General features: G+C 46.4%; 1 protein-coding gene across 1 annotated transcript in view; it reads right to left on the reverse strand.

Annotated features, from left to right (window-relative positions):
- Window positions 1–2,810: 2,810 nt before the first annotated feature.
- The window catches only part of MMP17 (matrix metallopeptidase 17), a 153,850-nt gene continuing 144,294 nt past the window's right edge, over window positions 2,811–12,366 (reverse strand). Inside the window, exons 8-10 of the mRNA XM_079956778.1 lie at window positions 10,809–10,961; window positions 5,569–5,826; window positions 2,811–3,552 (exon numbers count right to left, since the gene is read on the reverse strand). Of these exons, the coding sequence (XP_079812904.1) occupies window positions 3,227–3,552; window positions 5,569–5,826; window positions 10,809–10,961 (737 nt within the window). The 3' untranslated portion in view covers window positions 2,811–3,226. The remainder of the gene's footprint in view (window positions 3,553–5,568; window positions 5,827–10,808; window positions 10,962–12,366) is intronic.

Raw genomic sequence — 12,366 nt, forward strand, 5'->3', positions numbered from 1 at the left:
CAGTCTGCGTTCAGTGACTAACCCTCTTGTTGTTGTTGTTTAGTCGTTTAGTCGTATCCAACTCTTCGTGACCCCATGGACCAGAGCACGCCAGGCACTCCTGTCTTCCACTGCCTCCCGCAGTTTGGTCAAACTCCCGCAGTTTGGTCAAAGTTTGGACTAACCCACTACCACCTGCTAACAAAATCTGTCAGGTCTTTAAAAAAAAAAAAAAAAGCACTACAGCTGGCTGTTGAGATGAGTCTTGCCAAAGTTCCTGAAATACTTACCAGCATGTGAGACTTGCCTGACCATACATTGCGTGGAGGAGCAGAAGGGAGCAAAGAGGCCAAAATCAAACATGTAGGCCAAAATCAAACATGGAAGCGAGCTGGATCACAGAACATGATTCTGTAAAGAAAAATACTACTGTAATTTATTTATTTGCTTGTTTGTACTCCTTATTGTGGGGCAGTTGCCCTTGGTGATATATTTTTTGTGTGACTTTGCATTTTGCTAGTCTATCACTACCCTGTCTATCACAAACCCTGTTTGTTGAAGTGCCCTTTGTACTGACATCTAGCTCAGGGGGAGGCATTGCCTGTATGTTTTCTTCCTGCCCTGTGGAGAGCACAGCGTACAGAGTTTACAGAGAGGGATAGAATCTCTAGTCGGGGTATAGTCAGCGCTATTTTTCTAGAAGAAGAGGTGCCAGAACTCACCACAAACACCTCCCTCGTTCTCTTAGAACAGCAATGGCACCCACCTGAAAAGTGCCTGAACTGAGTTTGGGCTGGGTTCCAACTAAATTTCAAGGCATATTCTGAAATTTCAAGGCATATTCTGGCATCTGGTGTTGCTAAGGGACCAGTCACATTCTCTCTCTTCCCTCACACGCATCCAAACCCTGTTAGAAACTGAGATATGAAAGCTGGGAGCTAAACGACACCTTAAGCTGAGGTTGTGCTTGCAGCAATGGAATGTCCAGGCGCACTTTTTTATAGCAAGAATACAGTGCTGAAAATGAATGAACTGCAGCTAAAATATTATGTTCATGTGGTCTAGTCCTTTGCCTGCCCACCCCCCTGATATTCTTAAGAGGGTCTCTTCTCCAGTCTTCAGAGAGTAGCTAGAAGTGGGCAGGCAGAAAAAGGTCCCCCTTTCCTTCCACTCTGCAGTTTTAATCTGAAATCTTAGGCACAGTACTGCATCCAGAGCTCAGAAACTGCTCACCCTAATGAAATTCCCCATCACAAAAAGCGCCTAGAACAATGGGAGTTTCGAACACTGCTTCCAGAGTTCCAGATTCAATGGCACAGTGGCAAATTTCAGTTGTGCAGTTGAAATTGATTTGGTGCTCTTCTGCAGCAAACCTTCTCCGCCCTCAAAACCAGTCTTTTTGAAATCCAGAAAGTGACTGGAAAAGCCATGGAAAGTGTGGGACAACGATTACTGGGCACAACAGTGTCTAATCTCCCTGCAAACAAATCAGAATGAATCTTCAATAAACTGTCTATGTTGTCCAACCTCCATAGCAAACTTTGCGGGAACAAATCAGAGTGGATGTTCAATGAACAGCTTTTGCTCTCTCTACTGAATTGGGTTGTCTTTGCTGCCCCCGTCTGGCAAGAAATGAAATTTTCCAGAACCCCCTTTACCCTGGTTTTGAAACTTGAGGCGTCAGTTTTTTTAAGGATCCAGCTTATTTCTGTGATCATAAGTTGTTTAAAAGGACGCGGGTGGCGCTGTGGTCTAAGCCACTGAGCCGCTTGGGCTTGCCAATCAGAAGGTTGGTGGTTTGAATCTCCGCAATGGGGTGAGCTCCCATTGCTCGGTCCCAGCTCCTGCCAACCTAGCAGTTCAAAAGCACTTCAAAGTGCAAGTAGATAAATAGGTACCATTCTGGCGGGAAGGTAAACGGCGTTTCCGTGTGCTGCTCTGGTTTCGCCAGAAGCGGCTTAGTCATGCTGGCCACATGACCCGGAAAAACTGTCTGCGGACAAACATCGGCTCCCTCGGCCTGTAAAGCGAGATGAGCACTGCAACCCCGGAGTCGTCTGCAACTGGACTTAACCATCAGGGGTCCTTACCTTTTAAAAAGTTGTTTAAAACTGCTTTTAATATTATGTTTTAAAGTTGTGCAATACCCTGGGACTTCAGAGGGAAGGACAGGTCATCAATAACAGAAATAATATTGAGTCTACAGGCTGAAAACACAGGGAGGTCAATCTGTGTTTCAGATTGCATGATGATTCACATCAGCATGGTTGCATGTGTTTCTGAGTAGCCTGTGCTCCATGGGCAGAGATGGGGCCTTGCTTTGTCTAGACAGCTTTACGTTTACAAATCAAAACACATCAAAATGCAGGATTTCTCAGGAAAGCTCAGGGTAGGTGTGAATTGTGGCTACAATAATGCATGCATAGTTTCTCAAGCCAGAGTTGGGGATGCACTGGTTGGAGGATTCCCAGTCGCACCTGAAGATGCCAGGGATGGCACCTGTGGGCTTCTGCACTCAAAGCATATATCCTACCACTGAGCTGTTGCCCTCCGCCAGCTGCATCTGTGATAGGAGCCTTTGAGGACGTCACCACTTTCTGAAACAGATGTGCCAGGGCTAGATTTTTGGTCTCAGTCCTCCGCCCGTGGAACCACAACCACATTTTTGTAATGGTGTCTTTACCCCTTTCCTTTTCATGATTACCATGCAAACAGAATTGGCCACCAACGTATCCAGCCTTTCGCCTCCCACCCCTGCCCACTATAACCAACAGCGGTTTCCTTCTTGATGTCTTTCAAATGTCCAAAGCAATATAGACCTCTAATGAATATTTCCGATGGCAAGATGAGAGTTTTTATTCTTTTTTTTTTTGGGGGGGAGGGGGCGGTGTGGTGGGACAAGGAAGTGAGGGGACAAGGATGGCTGGGGAGTGAGAAACCCACAGATGCTGCTGTCGAAGCTCATTAACTTAAAATAACATTATTCTTTTTTTCATATTTTTTTTTTTACAAAAATAACCAGAAAGGGGAAATAAAATAAAATAGAGGCTGTTCACTTCTCATGGAGAATCTGAAACATTTTCCTTCACGTTCCTAGGAATGTTAACTGTGTCGCTCATTTTAACGGCGTGTTGCATCCTGTGATTTTGTTCTTTGTTTTGCTTTATTTCTAAAAAACCCTATTTCATCCCTTTTATTTGCATCCCTGAATTGCTGCGGTATGTTCTGGTCCACCTGACACCCTCTGTCATAGCCATCTCTGAAGCTGTGCCGCTGTCCAAAGGCTGGCCAAGGAGAGGCCTACGCAGAGTCTGAGAGCTGAGCCGGATGAGGGCCACCCAGGAGACGAAGACGTGCAGGAGCAGACTTCGCTCTCGGAGCGGCTCTCGTCGTGGTGACCCTGTCTGGACCGGCCCCCTGTCCTGCTGCTCTCGGCCGGCTCAGGCGAATCTGCCTGCATGTCGCTGCACACCAGCCAGTCTCTGGCAATGGATTGTGGGTAACCGGGCTCAGCTTCCAAGTCACTGTCCATGACTTTCCAGTATTCTTTTCCCTTGAAGAAGTAGGTTGCTCCTGGAAAAGGAAGCAAAAGGAACCTAAGAAGAGCCTTGCTGTCACGGAGCAAGTCAGTCAGTAAATCACACAGTTCAAAGCTGGAATTAACTCTTTATTAGAAGAACATGATTTTCACAGACTCGGCTGGGTTTCAGGCCTAATGAACACAGCAGCTCATACCCTGTAGGTCCTACGCCATGAAATCAGTTGCTGAGATTAGAAGTCTGCCTTCCTACAGCCATCTATGTCTCCTTCCCTCCAGGGCTTCTTCCAAGCTGTCAGAGACTGTGCCTGAGTGCAGTCTGTCTTTGCTCCACCCATTTCATCCCTCTTCTGGTTTTGGGAGTCAGAGGGAGAGGGGACCTTGTTGCAGCAGGAGGAGGGACACTTGTGACTCTTCATTCGCCTGATTCATTTCTGCCTCTTGACCTCCCTCCTCCCACTTGCCTGCTTCAGCTTCTGATTCTCGACTGCTGTCTGCCACGTACTCCCCCAGCTCACTGAGCCCTGTTACCCTTTCAGCTTCCGATAGCTCCTCTTCCTGGTCTTCTCCACTCATCATTGTCCCACCACTGCTTCCCGGGCTCTGAGCTTTCTTCCCTTCATGGTTCCCCAGCTGGTTCCTCCCATCATTCCTCTCTGCATCCAACAAGTCCATGCCACTTGCTGGACCTGATTCATCTAGTCTGGTCTCCTGTTCTTGCAGAAGACAACCAGATGCCTATGAGATGTCCACAAGGAAGACTCGAGCAGAACAGTGCTCACTCTTCCCTTGTCCCTATTCATTCATTCCCTTTTCTCAGAAACATGCGGACTGGAATCTTACTGTCTTTTCAGTGAAAGGGCAATAGCCTTGTGTGCAGAAGGCCCTAGGTGCAACCCCTGGCACATCTGGGCAGGGCTGGGTGGCACATCTGTCTGAAACCTTAGAGAGATGCTGCTAATCAATATAGACCAGCCTTTCTCAGCCTCAGGTCCTCAGATGTTGTGCAACAACTCCCATCACCCCTAGCTATCAGGACCAGTGGTCAGGGATGATAGGAGTTGTAGTCCAACAACATCTGGGGACCCGAGGTTGGGAAAGGCTGCTATAGACAATAATAAGCTAAATGGTGGAGTATATGGGAATTTAAGAAGAGTCCTGTTGGATCAGGCCAAAGGCCCATCTAGTCCAGCATCTTGTTCTCACACTGGCTGCCCAGATGCCTATGAACATGCTCAGTAGCCACAGAATGCTAGCTGACCTCTGGGTGGGGAGAAAGTTAAGGGGCTGAGCATGCAGGATAGAATGTTGGTTGACCCTTGGGAGGGGGAATGGAATTCAATATCCTGGCAATGGGCATGGCTGGTACCCTGCATCGATGTGTTCCATGCAGCAACCTTTTGTTGTAGGCCCTGCATGCATATTTGAAATATTGCAAATTTTTCAGTTTGAGTTTGAATTTGCAAACTGAAGGCAGACGGACACATACAGTGGACGCTCGGGTTGCGAACGTGATCCGTGCAGGATGCATGTTCGCAACCCGCATCTGTGTGTCTGCAAATGCGCGGGTTGCGATTCGGTGCTTCTGTGCATGTGCAAAGCACGATTTAGCGCTTCTGCGCATGCACGACTGCTGAAACCTGGAAGTAACTCGTTCTGGTACTTCCAGGTTTTGGCAGTCCACAACCCAAAAAAACACAACCTGAAGCGGACGCAACATGAGGTATGACTGTATTTCATAGGTTCCATTGCATAATTATTCTCCCTCATACTAGGGCTGCCACCATTTAACCTGGCATCCTATGGACAGTCGGCCATTTCATGCGTCCATGGATCAAAACAATTAGGCATCAAGAGGTTTGCTGTGACCAAAGCAAAAGCGTGTGCAGCTAGTTACACGGTGTTAATTATTTTATTTTAAAATACAAGTCGGGAGGCACACACACTCGTTCTGGCCTTTATGTTGTAGCATTCTGAGCACAGGGTGAAGCCTCGCCAGCTTCATGTACAGCCCCTCCCCCCACCCGTTTGATCCAGTGCTTAACACGTACCGTCAGACCACCGCGTGGCATCATCCAGCCCACTGGGGACCCCCTTCCACAACATGGTCTCCAAAGGATAGCCAGGATCCATCCTCCGCTCGTGGTCATCATAGCACCAGTAGAGAGTGTCCTTAAAGAAATAAGTCTTGTCATTCTGGGCCCAGGAAAATGCGGCGTCGATGCCTCCCGGCGGCAAGCCAAAATCCGAGATGGGCCGGGGGTAACCTTCCTCCACATTATTGTCCTTGAAGACCCAGTATCTGTCCCCTGGGGAGAAGAAACAGACAGGTAGGTAGCAATGTCATTCCTACTTCACAGCACAGAGCTAGCTTCTAAAAAAGAGAGAGGCTGTGGTAGTCTTTAGGTCTGAGTTCACAACATTCCAGGAGGAGCAAATGCCCAAAAGTTAAGCACATGCATGCACATGCACACCCCACTTGCTGAGGAGTCTGTTTTTATGAGGATGTGTGCTTATGTCTGTGCTTTTCTACTGATGTTGTGTGTTTCTTTATTGGCCAGGGGGAAGACATCCTTACTGGTGCATGAAGGCAAGCATGTTCCCTTCTCACAAGTTTCTAGTTAATACATATGTGAGTTTAAACCACAAGAGGGCACTCTTTGTCTAGCAATCCAGCAAGCACTTGTTTGTAAGTCTCTTTAAGTTAACTTCACCCCTAAAAGCTGAACTATTTCATTTGCTGTTCTCTACAGAGAAGAACTATGCTATTTCTCTCCTCAGCCACTCATTGTGCAGATAGTTCCTGCATGAATAAAGCCTTTGAGCTCCAAAACCTGTGAGTGATCTTTTCAATTTAACTCACTCAAGCTGTAGGTATGGTAAAACTAGAAGTATCACCTTACTCTTATATGCCCACTCGGCTGCATCAATCTGCAGAACTGCCCTGCTACAAGTGCCACACAATGTCCATTTCACACTTGTAAGGAGGCATCTACTCTTTGGAACTCCTTGCCAATTGACATCAGGCAGTCACCTTCAGTGTACACTTTTATTCAGGCAAGCCTATCCATATATATGTTTTAATCTGTCATTAGTTATTTTTTATTTTAATTATATTTTGAATTCCTAACTTTCTGTTTCTAACTCTTTCAACGACAATTTTAATTTTTTAATTTTTTTTTTAAGCACTTGAATGTTTTTTGTACAAGCGATATATCAAATGGTTAAATAAACTGAACTCAGCCTTTCCCAACTTGGTGCCTTCTAGATGTTGCTGGACTACAATGCCCATCTTCTCTGACCAAATGGCCATTCTGGCTATGGCTGATGGAAGTCCAGCAGCATCTATGGGGTGCTAGGTTCGGGAAGGCTGGAGGAACTAAACACATGTCCTCTAATGAGTTTCTACAGTGTGTCCTCCTCCACAGCAATATTTTAGAATTTATACATTATGAGATAGTAACTGCATTTGGGCATAATGCTAGACCATGGTTTAGCCTCTCCACAGGATCCCACTTTCCGTCTCTGTTTCCTGTAGCCACAAGGAGGAGATCAGAAGCTTCTGCTGTGGTTATCCATTAGCTGCAACTTGGCAGGTTTTCCTAAACTGTGGTTAATCTTAAACATCCTTAATATCAGCTTCATAAACAATGGCTTGGCTTGTTTTCACTAATTAGCCATAGTTTATTGTCCAGATTCAAATGACATGGCAAACTGTGGCAACTCAGAAATGGAAGCAAAGCTTTTTGATTTCAGCCTTACAGCCAAGGGAAGTCTAGGCTTGTTCCAAACAAGCCCATTAACTGGAAGAATGTTCCCAACTCGCTTAATGGCCACCCTTTGAGATAAATGCATTGAGATGGAAATGGGAAATCCATGGCCCTCCAAATGTTGTTGGAATACAACTCCCATCCTCCCTGACCAGGGGCCATGCTGACTGAGGCTGATGGGAGTTGGAGTCCAACTCTCTAGCCCTGCTGTTAGGTAAGCAGAGTCTACCTAGACAACTTGGAGACGTCTGGAGGACTGAAGGTCTGCTGTAAATTAAAATGCTGAGGCTCTTACTTAGATGATTAGCGGGAGATTTTGGAGTTGTGAATCTAAAATAGAAATAAGTAGAAATACTTTATTGTCACTGTACCACTTGTTTACAGTGAGATTGAACGAGCCCCCCACCCCCCCATCTCTCAGTCCTTGTTACACTCTGTGTGCTGTCGTACGACCACCAACCCAGAATGTCAACTGCAATGTTGCTGTCTTCCATTCAGCAGCCTCACGGCCCACGGGTAGAAACTGTTCTTTAACCTGTTGGTGCGGGCAGGAGATTAAAAAGGTGCTGGTCAGGGTGTGAGTCATCCCTGAGAATGTTCCTTGCTCTTCTGAGGCAACGGTCTCCTGCGATAACATCTAGCGGACTCAGGGGACAGCCCATGGTATAGTGTGCTGTCGGGACTTTCTGTCCATGGCTGTCAAACCAGCCTACCACACAGTAATACAGTATGAGAGAACACTTTCTATCGTGGACTGATAGAAGGAAATCATCAGTTGCTGTCTAACATTGTTCTTTTGCAAGACCCTAAGGAAATGAAGTCTCTGTTGGACCTTCCTAACCACCTGGGCTGCCTTGACCTTCCAAGTAAGATCTTCACTAAGATGGACTCCCAGGAATTTAAAGGAAGAGACTCTCTCCACACGGCCTCCACTGATATACAAAGGGGCTAGCTCCCCTCTCTTCCTCCGAAAGCCCAACACCAATTGTCTTGCCAATGTTTAGGTGCAGATTGTTCTCTGAGCACCATGTGGATAGCTTTTGAACCTCCACCCTGTACGCAGATTCGTCTCCGCCTGTAATTAAACCCATTATGGTGGTGTCATCAGCAAACTTAATAATTGCAGTAGATGGCAAAGAACACCTCCTTCTTACCTTCATAGACTAGGGCTAAGACTACAGTATTGTCAGGTGTGGAGGAAAGGGAAAGGTTGGGGACCAAGGAGACTTCCCAAGGCTGTGTGTGTTTTGCCTTTCAGTTCTTGCTGGTTGTGGTTGTCCTTTCCCGATTAGCCAGTGGAGGGCAGCATTGCTCAGTCAACAAGCCAACACCAGGCTCTCCTAACAATATCCTTGACACATGTATAATTCCATGTTTGTGTCGTGTTTCCAATAAAGAGGACTAATCCCTCTCCCCGTCAACTCCTGCCATGCCATCTGATTTCAAGGGGAAGAAGACAAAGATGCAATTTCTTATTGTGTCAGTGACTTTACGCAGAGGCTTTCTAGGTGAGTGAACTGCAGGGAGTGTGCTCACTTAGCAGTGGAGCACACATTGGCAAGCCTGCGTGTAATTGCCAGCCACCCTTCTCAGATGCTGGAAGAACAAGGTGTCTGGGTCAGAAGGAGGGGTGGGGGAGAAGTTTGGTTCAGTTTGCACTTAAACCTGTGTGATTCATAAATGAACCAAAATGCAGCAATCCTTTGAAACTTGCACTTTTCCGAGAATTTTGCAATGCAGTTCTCTAGCCAAGTGTCATGGGCTGGTGGATGCAGAGGAATGGTATGAGGAACCAGCTGGGAAACCCCCAAGGGAAGAAGGTTCAGAGTCCTGGGATTGGTGGAGGGGCGATGATGAGTGGTCAGAGGCAGAAGAGGACTCGGAGGAGGAGGTAGCAGAAGAGGGAACAGGGTTTAGTGAGCAGGGAGAGTCTGTGCCAGAGAGAAGTCCAGAATCAGAGGCAGAAGCTGAAGCAGAAGAGGAGGGAGGCTGAGAGGCAGAGGGGAGTCAGACTAGTGAAGAGTAATGGGTGTTTCCTCCTCCTGCTGTGATAAGCTCCCCTTCTCACTGGTCTCCCGGAACTAGAAGAGGCATGAAAAAGGCGGAGGAAAGGTTGACTTCAGGCAGGAACTGTCTCTGATTGCTGGGGGAAAGCCCTGGAGAGGAGGGGAGTTAGATGGCTGTGGGAAGGTGGGGATTTTCGGTCTCAGAAACTGATCCATGGGGAGTACTGGAGACGAGCTGCTGTGCTCATCAGGACTGGAACTCCACCAAGTCTGGGCAGATGCTGTTCTTGCTAATAAAAAGTTAAGTCCAACCTGAACAGTGTGATTTACTGATTGGCTCACTCCTGTCATGAAAAAGGAGGTGTACAAAAAAACGATATGTACTGGAGTAAAGTGCACACAAAAATGCATATATGAATAAAAATAGCAAACAAAACTGCATTGCACTAGAAGAGGAGGAGTTTGGATTTGATATCCCGCTTTATCACTACCCGAAGGAGTCTCAAAGCGGCTAACATTCTTCTTTCCCTTCCTCCCCCACAACAAATGCTCTGTGAGGTGAGTGAGGCTGAGATACTTCAAAGAAGTGTGACTAGCCCAAGGTCACCCAGCAGCTGCATGTGGAGGAATGAGGAAGTGAACCCGGTTCACCAGATTACGAGACTACCTCTCTTAAACACTACACCACACTGGCTCCTGGGGGAAAATTGTTTTGGGAAAATGTGTAGATTAGGAAAAATTGTATTAGAATAAATTTGCAGTAAAATACTAATGAATTTGCAGCAGGATATATATATATATATATATATATATATATATAATATATATATAATATATCACAAATTGATGTGGACATGTGAAGAACTGAACCTAAGATGGGAAAAAACAAGAAAGTGAAACTTACATTTTCGCCCCATCCAGAGTCAGAAGGAGTTGGTGAAATGTTGGCTGGAGGCATGTGGTGACAACACCCGGCGCAGGCCAATGATGTCATCAATCCATGTCAAGCACTATTGGCCCCCCAGTGATGCTCTTAGGACAGGACTTGAGGGCATTTTGGAGTAAATGAAGTGATGAACATTACCATCTAAAGTTAGAGTGGGGAACCTTTGGCCTTCGAGATGTTGCTGGAGTCCAGCACCCATCATCACTTCCCATTGGCTGTGAATGTGTGGAATGCCACAGGTTCTCCACCCCTGATCTAAAAAGAGGCTTCCTTGCAAGACCATGCATTCCAAAGTCTAAAATTACCCAGGTGAGCCACAGCTCACCACAAGACATTAGCAACATGCAGCTGGGAAAGCCCAGGAGACTACTAGAGTGATGTTCAGCCTGATCATCTGGAATCAAATCAAAGCTTGTCATTTGAGACAAGTAATTTTCTTCCAGCTGCGCAATCTGTACTCTAAAGCTTAGAGTTGAGGCTCAAAGAGGCTTAAACACAGTGGGGGAACAAAGAATCTGGGAATGCCAAAGAGAGGGTCACCTACAACTGTGTCAAATGCTTTCTCTTACCTTTGAAGAAGACAATCTTGTGGTCGTGGGTTCTCTCATAAACAGCATCCACGCTGTCCAGGTTCAGAGGCAGCCCTCGCCAGAAACGATGGATCTGAGCTGGCTGGAGGGAGACCAGATGTTTGTTGCGAGTCAGTCTCCAGAAGTATTTGCCTGGATGAAGAGGCATTGGTTAGTAGGAGATTGTTATGTACTGAGTTGAATAGGATCCAAAATGCAGCAGTCTGATTGGTCCTAGAACAATAGGATCCAAAATGCAGCAGTCTGATTGGTCCTAGAACTATAACATTCAGAATGCAGCAGTCTGATTGGTCCTAGAACAATGCAGCAGTATGATTGGTCCACAGGAGACACCCAATCCAGCTCCAGGTGGAAGTGAATCCACAACCTTATTGGCCTACAGGAGAATCCTGGAATTAGCCAATCACATGCAGCGCATTGTATAAATAATGTATATAAAGCAGATATTTTGGGGAAACTTTCATTCCTCCTCACCACTAGGAGCTGAATAAAGAGCATGAAATCCACACTCGACTCCAAGTATATTTCAGAGATGCAACTCTTTCTTCCCCAGGGGCACTTCTTTTTCTCCCTTGACAATTTTTTATTTTTGCAGCCCTCTGAACAACAGCTGGTTGAAGGAAGCTTGTGGAACTTGTGGTCAGAGCCCCAGCAGCCTTTGTGGTTTTGTTAGCATTCACATGGAAGAAGAAGAAGAGTTTGGATTTGATATCCCGCCTTTCACTCCCCTTCAGGAGTCTCAAAGCGGCTACCATTCTCCTTTCCCTTCCTCCCCCACAACAAACACTCTGCGAGGTGAGTGGGGCTGAGAGACTTCAGAGAAGTGTGACTGACCCAAGGTCTCCCAGCAGCTGCATGTGGAGGAGCGGAGACGCGAACCCGGTTCACCAGATTACGAGACTACCGCTCTTAACCACTACACCACACTGGTAACCTCCTGTTCGATGTACATGCAGCAAAAATCCCATGGGAGGCGGGAAATGCTTTGCTAACTCAAGATGGCCCTTGCAAGTCTGTATTCAAGGTGGCTTGGCTCCTTCCTGACTTCTGCAATTCAGACAGGTGGTGACGTAGTCTTTCAGAAAATTGGATCCTAGCCTAATAGTGCAGAAGGCAAAAGGGGGGGAGCCCACACCACAACCCCCTCTCTAAGCTCTTCAACATCTGCAGGGTGGTTCATTTTTTTATTTTTAAAAATACAGTTGTAAGGATTTATTTCATCAGCTGGTAATTATGCACCACTTTGCATATTTGTTTTATATGACACGGGCTGATGCATGAATAATGCATTGGAATGCAGTCTGGATAGCAGCAATTACAAATTCTTTGAAGATGGTGGGGTTTTTTCTTTTTTTAAAAGGACAGGAAAATTAAAACCTCAGCCTTCGAATTGGGTGCCCTTTGCATGTTTATGGGAAATGCATGCAATTAGATCGAGATGTTCTTTGCATCCCTAATGAAGCTTTTGCTACAAAAAGGGCAGCTTCCCAATATTTCTGGGAGAAATATCGCCGGGTCATATCGTTCCTCCCCATCC

Source organism: Podarcis cretensis (assembly GCF_951804945.1).
Source record: "Podarcis cretensis genome assembly, chromosome: 16".
Lineage (NCBI taxonomy): Eukaryota > Metazoa > Chordata > Lepidosauria > Squamata > Lacertidae > Podarcis > Podarcis cretensis.